Source organism: Oryzias latipes, chromosome 22, assembly GCF_002234675.1.
Source record: "Oryzias latipes chromosome 22, ASM223467v1".
Taxonomy (NCBI): Eukaryota; Metazoa; Chordata; class Actinopteri; order Beloniformes; family Adrianichthyidae; genus Oryzias; species Oryzias latipes.
In genome coordinates, this window is record NC_019880.2 from 13,199,161 (window position 1) to 13,211,054 (window position 11,894).

The 11,894-nt window shown below is 39.0% G+C and overlaps 1 protein-coding gene across 2 annotated transcripts; it reads right to left on the reverse strand.

The window, feature by feature from the left end:
* Nucleotides 1-3,271: 3,271 nt before the first annotated feature.
* LOC111946877 (CD209 antigen-like protein C) lies at nucleotides 3,272-11,456 on the reverse strand. 2 transcript variants are annotated; one of them, XM_023952019.1, is made up of 11 exons: nucleotides 11,185-11,456; nucleotides 10,977-11,096; nucleotides 10,502-10,762; nucleotides 10,255-10,418; nucleotides 9,184-9,323; nucleotides 5,185-6,879; nucleotides 4,928-5,023; nucleotides 4,418-4,687; nucleotides 4,170-4,336; nucleotides 3,925-4,046; nucleotides 3,272-3,848 (listed from the first exon to the last, which is right to left on the reverse strand). In XM_023952019.1, exons 6-11 carry the CDS (start codon nucleotides 5,258-5,260, stop codon nucleotides 3,653-3,655), a joined length of 927 nt encoding a protein of 308 aa, XP_023807787.1. In that variant the 5' UTR covers nucleotides 5,261-6,879; nucleotides 9,184-9,323; nucleotides 10,255-10,418; nucleotides 10,502-10,762; nucleotides 10,977-11,096; nucleotides 11,185-11,456; the 3' UTR covers nucleotides 3,272-3,652. The 2 variants fall into 2 exon arrangements, with proteins under 2 accessions (XP_023807787.1, XP_023807788.1); XM_023952020.1 differs by lacking the exons at nucleotides 10,255-10,418; nucleotides 10,502-10,762; nucleotides 10,977-11,096; nucleotides 11,185-11,456 and adding an exon at nucleotides 9,550-10,193.
* Nucleotides 11,457-11,894: the final 438 nt, after the last annotated feature.

An 11,894-nucleotide genomic window follows, 5' to 3' on the forward strand; every position in this document is an offset into this window, starting at 1 on the left:
ATTTCCCCAGTTTCTGGTGACTAATGAAATTATTCTCTTCCAAGAACTATGTGCCATTCCCTCACGTGAACCAACGGCCAGACTTCCAGATAAAAAGATGTATCATTTCTTCACAGAGACTGGACAGTTACATTGGAAAGAAAACAGGTTATTGCTCTTTTTTATTGTTTTTATTTAGCATTATCCCCTAAAGAATAAACTGGAGATTTTTGCAATTAAAGTTGATATTTTTTAGAATGAATAATCAAAATTAAACCCTCCTTATCATTAGCTATAAGTTCGGTTAAGAATTTCCTTAAATTTAATTTAAATTTTAACTGCACCCCCCTTAGTACACACACCCCTCCCCCTTCAATATATACATTCAAACATAAACACACACACATGCACACAAACACCCTCTCAAACACCCATACACGCACACACATTTTACAAGGAAGGTGGGACCTGGGTCCATCTGTCCCCTACCCCTTCCCTGGTGGGGGGTGCGGGCCCCTTGGCGATGGCGGCCGTGTCCCTTGGGTGCTCTCTCCGCACGGTGGGGGGGTTCATATTACACCTGAGCCGGGGGTGTTCGTGTCCCTGGGGGGTGGGTCCTGGTCCTTGCCCCTGGGCGCTGGGCCCCGCCAAACTTCCAACATGGCCGAGCCTGGTCGGGCCATATTTATAACATCCCTTGTGGGCCGCCCTTTTTTCCCCGGGGTTCCCCCATCCTGGGCGGGGGCGGCGGGCCCCTGCCTTGCTCCTACCTGGACCAACCGTGGGCCGGGTGGGTGGCTGCCTGGAGTGCGGAGCGGGTCTCCCTTGGGGGGTCCTGGCTCGTACCTGGGGTCGGGGCGGGGGGATGCCCGGAACTCCTGGGTGGTGGTGGGGTGCTCGTCTGGGGCTGTGGGCGTCCCTCTCCGGTGGGGCCCTGCGTTGGGCTCTTCCGGCGCGGCGGGGGGCTGCTTTCCTGGCTGGGCTGGGGCGGCGCTCTCTTTCCCTCTGCGCCTCCCTGCTCTCTGGCTCTGGGGGCCTCGCGGCGGTCCTGCTGGCCCTGGCCTGGGTGGCGGTCTTGGTCGCCCGGGGGGCGGTTGTTCCCTGCCTGTTCCCGTGTGGCGTTGGGGGAATTCCGGCTGCCGCTGCTGCTGCGGCGGGGGTGTGGGTGTGGGGGTGGCTGGGCGCTCCTCCTCCTTCTTTTCACGTTCCACCATCCATTTTAGAGGAACATAAACACTCACCTGAGCACAGGTGTTAGCTCACCTTTGCACTAATAGTTTGCATGATTGAATGAATGAAAGATTTCGCACTGGTTGGTTTGGAGGCATAGGTGTGCGTTCGTGAACACTATCTGTTTTGTGTGCATGTTGACATGTGGACATTTTTGCGGCTAGCAGGTGTGTTGATAATATTTGAGTGTGTGTGAACAGGCCCCGCCCTTTTTGTACTACATTTGAACCGTACCGTGGCGATAAACAGCCAGTAAGCCTGTCTGCTCTATGCTGCTTCATGGTCTTACCCCCCTTCCCCTCCTATTATCGCCCTCCTGCCCCCCCCTCTCTCTAGCGTCCCTCTCTCTTCTTCCCCTCTTTCCTTTTCCGTCCGGTCCGGCACCAAAGATTTTCAAACATGATTGAAATTAATAAAGTTTGGCCTCAATTACAAAAGGGGTTTATTCAGACATACCTTTGGTTTGTCTGAAGATGAATAACCCCTCTTATTAAAATAAAATATGTCCAACACAAGAGGCCCTCAGCTCTCATCTGTTTGCCTAGCTGTTGGACAGGACAAGTTAAAAAAAAAAAAAAAAAAAAAGAATTTCCTTAAATATTTCTAAACTACTGAATAAAATTACTGAGACGATGAGCAGATAGTTGAACAGTGTCACCCAATTTACAGTTAAAAATAAAATAAAAAAAAAGATTGGGTAAATAGAAAAAAGTATTAATAGCTACAAAAATATATATACTTTTAGATCATGATCATAACAGGTCCCACTCTTTTATTCCTTTATAGTATTTATTTGTTTTTCATTTACATATATTGGGGTTTCAGCTCATTAAACCTGTGAAAATGGGATTTCAGAAAATTAGAATACTGTGGAGTAATCCACATTTACATCTCAGTTTTTGCTAAAAGATATAGACAGAAATTATGATAACATCAAATCAATCAAAATAAAGTTTTTTCAAAATCTTATGTCTATCTTTAACACTGTAATAGTACAGACAGGGGCCGGGTCCTGCTGGAAGATGGAATCTTTATCTCCGTCCAGATCCTCAGGGGAAGGGATCAAGTTCCCTAAAATATTTTGCTTGACAGCTACAGTGATTTTGGATGGAAGAAAGCAGAGTTTACCAACAGCAGAGCTGGACATTGCAGCCCAAAGCTTGAGTTACTGTGGAGAATCTGCCAACCTGTAATCTTCCATTCAGAAGTCGACCGCTGTACCCCTGCACCATCCCAGTTGCAGCTTATCAATGCGTCTGAATGTGGTGGTTTTTGAAGCTGTTCCTCCACTCTTTCTGGATGTCTGACAGGTTTTTTAACTTTTTTTGCATATTCTCAAGCAACGTTTTGCCTTTCCATTATATTTTCCATTGATCCATTGCTTGGACACAGCACTGTGTAAAAAGCTAGACTCCTTAGCTGTGAACCTTTGTGGCTTACCCATAGAGGGTATAAATGGTGGTCTTCTGGCTAGTTGTCGCTTCCCCACAGTGAAGTGGACTGAAAAAAATGAACCCAACCGAACCAGTTTATGGACATCTGAGAAACCTGTGCAGCTACTTTGAGTTTAGAAAATGATTAGTTGGTGAAACTCAGTTTAAAGTATTCATGCCCAGCACAATTTGGGACGATTTCTCCACAGTATTCAAATTTTTGAAATCCTGTTTTTGTGGGTTTTATAAGCTGGAATTCCAATTTATGTAAAAATAACAAATAAATACTTGAAATAAATTGAACAGTTGGTCTTGTATCTATATTCTATGAAAGATTAATTTTTTGACACACACACACACATTACTTCATGTAAAATCAGGTCTTCGGGATTATGTGTCATTTTTACTTTAAATTTTCATTTTGTACAACAGATTCAGTGTTAATTTCTATTTTTGTTGCAATTAATTCTTTTTCATGTCTAATTCTATTAATTAATATTAAATACTATTTTCAAACTTTGTTCAGAGTAAAGACTGTTAAATAATGATAAATATTGTGGTTAAAGAATGTTAAGTAAAAATATAGTGCTGGAAAATGTGTTGAAATAATCCACCAAAAAAACACAATATTACCTCCCCTTTGATGCAAAGTTTATTTTTTGCAGTAGTTTCAAAAATCATTACAAGTGTCGCAAATACAAAACTTGAAAAATCTTCTTGACAAAACTAAAATGTTTTTTCACATTTTCCAGTGCATTAAATTGATTAATTTGAATAAATGCATGCATACTTTTGCACAATAGTACAAATTTCATACAAGTAAGTCAAGCAAAGTTTTATTTTCATGGTTGACATAGATATTTATCCCCAATTTTCTTTGTGTAAAAAAAATATCTGTGAAACACGTCTAAATAAAGATTGATTAAAGTTCTTCATAAGTTACTCATAGATCATAGAAACCTTTGTCAATTTTTATTTATGTGTTACATTCTGAGTTTTTCATTCACAACTCAGTTGGATTTTCTTTCACAAATCCAATAATATCGATTCCAGCAAAACTTGTCAAGGCGAGTTTTCCATGGATTACTCTCAGAGTAAGCTGTAACCACACAGTCCTCCAAGTATCCGTCACTTGAATAGCTACTGTATCTAGAATAGCTACTGTATCTAGAATAGCTACTGTCTGGCTCTCCATCCATCCAATACCTTTAAAAAATAAAGTAAATTTGTATTAAAAAACAATAATGAAAGAAAAGAAAGAATAATATTTCATATTTCCCACCTTTGTTCCACTTCTGTGACATTGTTAATCCAGACCCATCTTCCCTCTATCACTTTGTCAGTGAGGCCAATCCAGAAACGACTTCCTTCTGCTATGCTGTGAATGGTGCTGCTCACAAACTTCTGTAAAAGAGGACAAGATTTTTGGAAAAGTTTAAATAATGTAATTTCAATTCAGCTTTTTCTTTTCAATACATTGTGTTCTAGTTTGCTATGTTCCATCCTCTGTTTCACGTTTCTCCTCACCTGCTCCGCTGGGCTATCGATCACGATCAGGTCAGCTTCACGTCTGATGCAGTCCGTCCTGCTGTTCTGCCAAGTCTTCTGGTTAGAAGAAGACTCGGTGTAGGAAAAGAAATAGCAGGAGGAGTTGAGGTGAATCCATGAAGGTGGGCATCTTCCACATGTTTCCCCTGGAAGACAAATGATCTGCTGTCACTTCATCTACTTTGGTGAGTTGAGTGAAAATTGGACATTTGAAAAGCATGATTTACCCAAAGTTGTGATGTTGGCCTGAAGGCTTTCTTTGTCGGTTTGCAGGGCTTCAAACTGTCTCTGATAGTCGCTATTGAGGACCGTCAGCTCCTGAATTTGCTCCTTTAATTTCACATGGTCCTGGATTTTCATCTGCACCAAGCTCTTGGCCTCCTCTTCAGCTTCAATCAAATCACTGTGGTTGCTGCGCAGATCTGTGAGCTCACTGATGAGTTTCAAAGCAGCTGAGTGGGAAACTTTCAGGGAGGAGTCGTCTCTGACTCTGGCACCTGTTATTCCCATAAATCCAAACACAACAGGAGACAAAGATAAAGACTAATTAAGACATTAAAAAGATGTGGTTATTTTTATTGGAAAAACATATTTTTAATGGAAATTGAACTCTATTTATAATGCAAGTTAGACATGGTACTTTACAGGATAAAAACATCTTTCCAACTTTCCAAAAGCAAAACAAAAACCCAAACCCAAAAGTGTCTAATCAGCAAAAAATTAAAAAAAAATCTTACACATCACTCCAAGAACAACAGCAATTATGAATAAAACAGCGTTCAGGAGTCCCAGGGACACTAAAACCATTCTGGAGTTTGGAAATTTCCAGATACCTAAAAGAAAAATATAAATATTTACATTCTACAAAGTAACATTAATTTCAGTATGCTTTCTCTGTGATCACTGGCTTGGCTGGAAATCTTAAATTCCTTTACTAATGTGTAACACCTAATTGAAACTTTAAAACATCAATCCCTGCAGATTCAAACCTCACCTGTTCTAAGCTTTTGAAAGGCGACTTGTAAGAGTTGACCAGCCATGTCAGTTCTCCGTGACTGTGAGCTCTCCATGACTAAAGTGAGACTCTCTGCTCAGGGATTTGTGAACCATCTCCTTTGTACCCACAAGTTCCACACAGCTGAAGATGCAAAAACGCTGTCACAGCATGTCTAAACCACTCTCTCTTTGGAAATTTGGACCCAACGCTAAAACCACATTTAGAAAAACTCATCAAAACAGGTTTGTGAGAAGATATGTTGCAATATTTTGTCACACAAATGTTACTTTTGTCTGATTTACTGCTCAGATCTGCACCCTTGGCTTTCTTTTCTTCATGCAACAGTTTTGGCAGTAACTTTATAACTGTAGTCAAACACAGTAATAACATATTTAATTTTAATTTTATGTTTTTGCATTTGATTTTATCCTAGTTTTTGTCATTTGAACTGATCGAAAAACAACAGTTTTTAGAAAGTAAAAGCTTTTCAGAATCTTCATTTATCCCTGAAAGGAAAATTCTGTAATCAAATATCTGTAATTATACTTTAACTATAACAGTTAACAGATAAGAAATAAAAATAAAGTACCGTAAGTTGCAGCTCCTCCAGCCTACAAACCAGACACTCCATTGTATATTTGAAGTTTCATTTTTCGCTTAAATATTTTTTGCTCTCTGCTTTCTTTACCAATTAAATGATTGTTCCATCTGCCAAAAATACTACTTAATTGGGCTAAACTTACAGTAATTATTTAGGGACTCAAGGTTATTTTAAAATTGTCCCGAGACTTTTTTTAACAAGCATCTTGGTCATTTGATGGTGACTCTGTCCTCTATCAAACTACAACAACTAGTATTGGAAAGCAGAATATTTTATATGAGATATGAATGAATCAGGCTTTAAGTCTGACACCCTGCTTTTAGAGTCTGTTCTCATGAAATTTGATTTTTTCTTTCTAAAAAGATAATAAAAAATTGCTTAAATGTTTCACTTTTTAAACAGTGCTTTATTTTTCCATGCATGTACCCAACCGTGTATTTATGCTACTACTTTTCACATTTTCTTGAATATTAAGCTGACGAGTATTCAGTTGCAATTGTGCTAACGTAAAATTATCAATTCATATAAACTGCAGGTACTTTTTATTAAAGGATTTGGCTTTGATTTACAAATCTGCATGATACTCAAGCATTGTTGTGTTATTTCGTCATTCTAGATGATATGATTTACAACGAAAGCACAGATACAAACTTATAATATAGAATATTTACAGGAACTGACAGCATCTATGTCACTTTGGGAAGGATTTGTAGCTTTGTATATTGTGTTACATGAAAACAAGAATGTGATACAATTCAATGTAAAATAAAGGCTCAACTTGGTACAATAAGAACACAGGTAATCAAAATCATTCAAAAATACACATCAAAAAAGAAAAATATCTGCAACAGATTACACTTTTTCATTTCCATAAGAGTAGCATACGGGATGTTTTTCAGCTTTTTTGTTGTATGAATAATGTGAGGTCTGTCTTTTGCATGCAACTTTAGCTTCGCTTCTTTTCACACAGCCATTCTCTTTGGGATTCACATCTTGCATCAAACCATGACTTTAAACCTTTGTCTGTAGCCATAATACCAACGCAGTGCTCAGCAGATCTATAATTGTTTGGCTCCCCTCCCATCCAAAACCTAAAGAAAAGTTGAAGAGAAATGCTTTTATAATTTGATTAAAAACTATTATTTCTAAAGCAATTGAGTAACCTATAAAAGGAAAAAGATTTTCTGACAAATCCAAGTTTATTCTTCTTCAGCAGATAAAACATTTGAAACGGTTAGTTCAAAAGGGGCCCAAGTCCACAATTTTTCAAAAAAGAGATATTATACAGTGGTGGACAAAATTGTTGGTACCCCTCAGTTAAAGAAAGAAAGTCCACGATGCTCACTGAAATGACTTGAAACTTTTAAAAGTAACAATAAATTAAAATTTAATAAAAATTAAATAATCAAAATCAGCCATTACTTTTGAGTTGTAGATTAACAGAATAATTTTAAAAAACAAACTAATGAAATTGGGCTGGACAAAAATGATGGTACCTCCATAAAAGACTGAGAAATAATTGCCCAGAGGGTCATGGTGAACTCAGGTATGTCCTTTAATTGACTTCACAGCTGTTTTCAAACCCTTAATCAGTCAGTCTGCCTACTTAAAGGGAGTCAAATAGTCACGTTGCTGTTTGGTGAAAAGGTGTGTACCACACTGAACATGGACAACAGAAAGCGAAGGAGAGAATGTCCCAGGACATTAGAAACAAAATTGTAGACAAACATGGTAAAGGTAAAGGCTATAAAACCATCTCTAAGCAGCTTGAAGTTCCTGTGACGACAGTGACCCATATTATTCAGAAGTTTAAGACCCACGGGACAGTAGCCAACCTCCCTGGACGTGGCCGGAAGAGGAAAATTGATGCCAAATTGAGGAGACGGATAGTTGGAACTGTATGCAAGGAGCCCAGAACAACCTCCAAAGACATTAAAGGTGAACGCGTAGATCAAGGTACATCAGTGTCAGATTGCACCATTCGTCCTTGTTTGAGCCAGAGTGGACTTCATGGGAGATGACCAAGGAGGACACCACTGTTGAAAGGAAATGATAAAAAAGCCAGACTGGAGTTCGCTAAAATGCATGTTGACAAGCCACAAAGCTTCTGGGAAAATGTCTTTTGGACAGATGAGACAAAACTGGGGCTTTTTGTGTTTTTGTGTGTTCATAGACTCAAAAATTAAGCATACAACGAAAAGAACACTGTCCCTACTGTGAAACATGGAGGAGACTCAGTTCTGTTTTGGGGCTGCTTTGCTGCATCTGGCACAGGGTGTCTTGAAGTTGTGCAAGGTAAAATGAAATCTCCAGATTATCAAGGCATTCTGGATAGAAATGTGCTGCCTAGTGTCAGAATGCTTAGTCTCAGTCGCAGGTCATGGGTCTTCCAACAGGACAACCATCCAAAACACACACAGCCAAAAACATCCAAGAATGGCTAAGAGAAAAGTGGCCTTCTATGAGCCCAGATCTGAATCCCATTGAACATCTGTGGAAGGCGCTGAAACATGCCATTTGGAGAAGACACTCGTCAAACCTGAGACATCTGGAGCAGTTTGCTCATGAGGAGTGGGCCAAAATACCCGTGGACAGGTGCAGAAGGCTCATTGACAAATACAGAAACCGTTTAATTGCAGTGATTGCCTCAAAAGGTTGTGCAACAAAATATTAAGGGCACCATGATTTTGTCCAGCCCTATTTCATTAGTTTGTTTTTTAAATAATTCTGTTAATCAACAACTCAAAAGTAACGGCTGATTTTGATTATTTAGTTTTCAATAAATTTTAATTTATTGTTACTTTTGAAAGTTTCAAGTCATTTCAGTGAGCGTTGTGGACTTTCTTTCTTTAACTGAAGGGTACCAACCATTTTGTCCACCACTGTATGTTCTATGGTCTTCAAGGGAAAAGCTATCTGATTATGTGCATAAAAGTCCCAAGTCTGTTGTACTGTATTGACTATGCTTGACATTTAAAATGCATTAAGTGCAAAATTCCTGGACTTAGGCCTCTCTTGCATGGGTTTAGCTTTATCCCATTGATGGCAGCACTAGTTATCCAATATGGCAGCGACCCTGTTTAATTCAAGAACACCCAAGTCCAGAGACTTTAGTTTGCAAGTCCTCTGAAATTATAAAAGTGAGGTGCTTCATATTATAGCATTTGTAAGATATGATCTGGTGCTAAATCTGGGTAAAGTATTAATCATTTGGTGTAGCCTCCGTTTAAGCTATGCAATTAAAATCATTTCCTGGAAAAACAAACCTCTTGGACTTGGGCCCCTTTTGTACTAACCGATTCATTTAGGCGTGAAGTTTTGTAATACTCACCATTCATTAAACATTGTTTCTTTACAGGTTTAAAATATAAACCAACCCTCTTTACTGTTCTTACCCAGTGTAGTTCAGAGTCATGTTGTTGATCCATATCCAAGTGCCTTCTCTCTGATGATCTGTGAGGCCAATCCACACTCCTCCAATTCCCCACAGATATGTTCCCCATTTCACTTTGGGTAAGTGCTCAAAAACCAACATCTGTAGAATCACAAAGCAAAATGTCTCATGTTTTGGGTGTCATCGTGAGCATTAATTGTGTTTATGAACAAGTCCCTTTATTCGAATATTTCCAAAAATAGGGTCATTTATTAATCTTGTAAATTTTGGTACTTTTTTTGCACTTAACCTCATTTTCCTGAATAATACGAAGTTCTAAAAGTTACACATTCACTGATAATGTCTGGATTGGTTCACTGTAACTCACTCTATTATGGTGCAGACCAGTCATCTGTTTGCCGCCTTCAGCCTTCTCAAAATGCAGCTGTTCGAATGGAGACCAGCTGAAGAAGAAAATCTACATCAGCCCTGAACTCTAGCTCTTCACTGGCTTCCTGTTTCAGGATTTGAGATTTTACCAATAGTTCTTAAAAACTATGTGGTTGGGTTTTGCAGAAACTTAAGGTCTTTTGAGGATTCCAATATCCAGACTTAAATCCAGAGTTGCTCCAAAATGATGGAGTTGTCGCCCTCTTTTTCTCAGAGCTGCTCTGACTAGTTTTAATTCTTCACACTTCTTTGCACTGGCTTTTAGGCAGATTTGAACTTCACATGTTTCATAATTAACACAGTTTTACAATACATGTTTTATTGCATTGTTACTTTGAGTATTTAGATGTCTTTTATGAAGGTTTTTTCTTTAATTACTTTGTTTTTACATTGTGATATAAATCCATGATTGTTGGAAATGTTAGAATTGTGCATTTTAATACAATTATATTGACATTCATTTTGTGCTGAACTTGTTAATAGTCCTACACAAGTAAATATATATTTGAAATGGGGATGTTTTGTTTGTTGTTTAGGTTATTTTAATAATTACTAAACCACATAAATATGGAAATGTAATATTATTTAGCTGAAATCAGGCTTTACAGATGTGTTTTTTTTCTTTTCTTGTATTGTAACTTACATGTTCTTCAGCGGTGTCGATCACAGCAAGGTCCCCCCCACGGCTGATGCAATCCTCTCTGCTGGCGGTCCAGTTTTTTCCAACGCTGGATTGTTTCTTCCCATGAAAGTAACAGGATGTGTTTGACAAAAACCATCCTGGCATGCATAATCCACAGCTTTCCACTGCAAGATAGGTAGCTAGTTAATTAAAACCATAAAGAAGGTTGATCCCACAGCTCTGTCAACCTCAGAAGACGCAGTCTGACCTATGTCAGATGTGTTTGACTGCAAGGCTGCTCTCTCTGCCAGAAGGAGTTCAAGTTGCTTTTGCAGTTCATCGTTGTAAGTCTTGTTGGACTCCAATTGCAGTTTTAATTGCTGATTGCTCCTGTGCTCTTTGACAAAATCTTGCTGGGCTTGTCCGTGATCTTGAGCAGTTTCACTCATTACTATCTGAAGCTGCTCTGCCTCCGTCGTGAGTACTTGTGGTGTTAGGTAGCTTTGGGGGGAATCCGTCATGCTTCCACCTAAGGATAAAAAATAATAAAACATCCTTTTGTGACTTATGATTGTTTTAAAACGATAATGTTGAATTTCCATTTGTTTTTTCACATTCATATCTAATAAAACAATGTATTTTTATGAAGGGCTCATCAAGTATTGGCCTTTACTGTTGAATTATGTCCCACAGAGTATATTGAAAATTGACTTCAATAGAAAGAGCAGATCAGTTATACTTACAATTAACCCCAAGTACAACAGCTGTTAACAGCAAAATGACGTTCAGCAGGACTAAACACACAATAACTAATGGATAAACTGGAAAGCTTCGGGACCCGACTCTGACCAAGCGCGTGGACCCTGAGCAAACACACACTGCCATGAGCTCAACAACAATCAAAGAGTGTAAATCAATTTGAAGCAACAAAATTGTACGATAGAAACTCACCTTCGCCTCCCATGTTGTGGAATGATGATCTGCCAAATGGGCAGGGATCATTCTTTGAGACCGTGTTTAAAAATCTTCAGGTTTGCTTATGGTTGTCTGTGTGGAGCACTCGGTCAGTGTTACAAAACCGCGTGTCCACATTTGCCTCTGTTATCAGCTTTCAGTCTCACTGTTGTTTGGATAGTTGTTCTGATGGGATTTCTTCCTCCTACCTTCTTGTGCCTCATTGGGGCAACAAAGTGACTCATCCTGGAAGTTTCTGTGCTTCTTCTGCCTGATTTAAATAAACGTCAATATGTGGCTAAATCTCACAGTTTATATATGAACAAAATTATTCTTAAAATTGCATTTTCTAAGTTCTTTATTCAAACTCCTTGCTCTGCTCCATTCTGATGAATCCACTTGTATAGACGACTAAATCCATGTGTGTTTTAGTTTTTCTCATCTGAGCTGGCATCAGGCTCAAAAGTTTACAGCTGAATAGCTTTAAAATTGGTCTCCATTTTTGTTGCACCAACAAAGTTGGGTTGGAGTTGTGAGGGGCAGTAAGCTAGCAGGAGAGCATATAGACAAAGAGCTCTTTATAACAGGGAGGGGAAGTAGGGGCAGGGTTGCTCCGCACCAACGGCCCTGCCCACACACTCCTTAGGTTATTCTATATCAGGCACGATTGTGTTTCTCACATACCAGACATGATTCAGCGGATGCAC

Excerpts from the sequence above, each read along its gene's own strand:
- LOC111946877 (XM_023952019.1), bottom strand. The coding sequence starts at position 5,260 with ATGGAGAGCTCACAGTCACGGAGAACTGACATGGCTGGTCAACTCTTA. Across the intron at positions 4,688-4,927 it reads TGTTGTTCTTGGAGTGATGT|GTGCCAGAGTCAGAGACGAC; the intron begins GTAAGATTTTTT and ends TGGGAATAACAG. Across the intron at positions 3,849-3,924 it reads GTCACAGAAGTGGAACAAAG|GTATTGGATGGATGGAGAGC; the intron begins GTGGGAAATATG and ends TATTTTTTAAAG.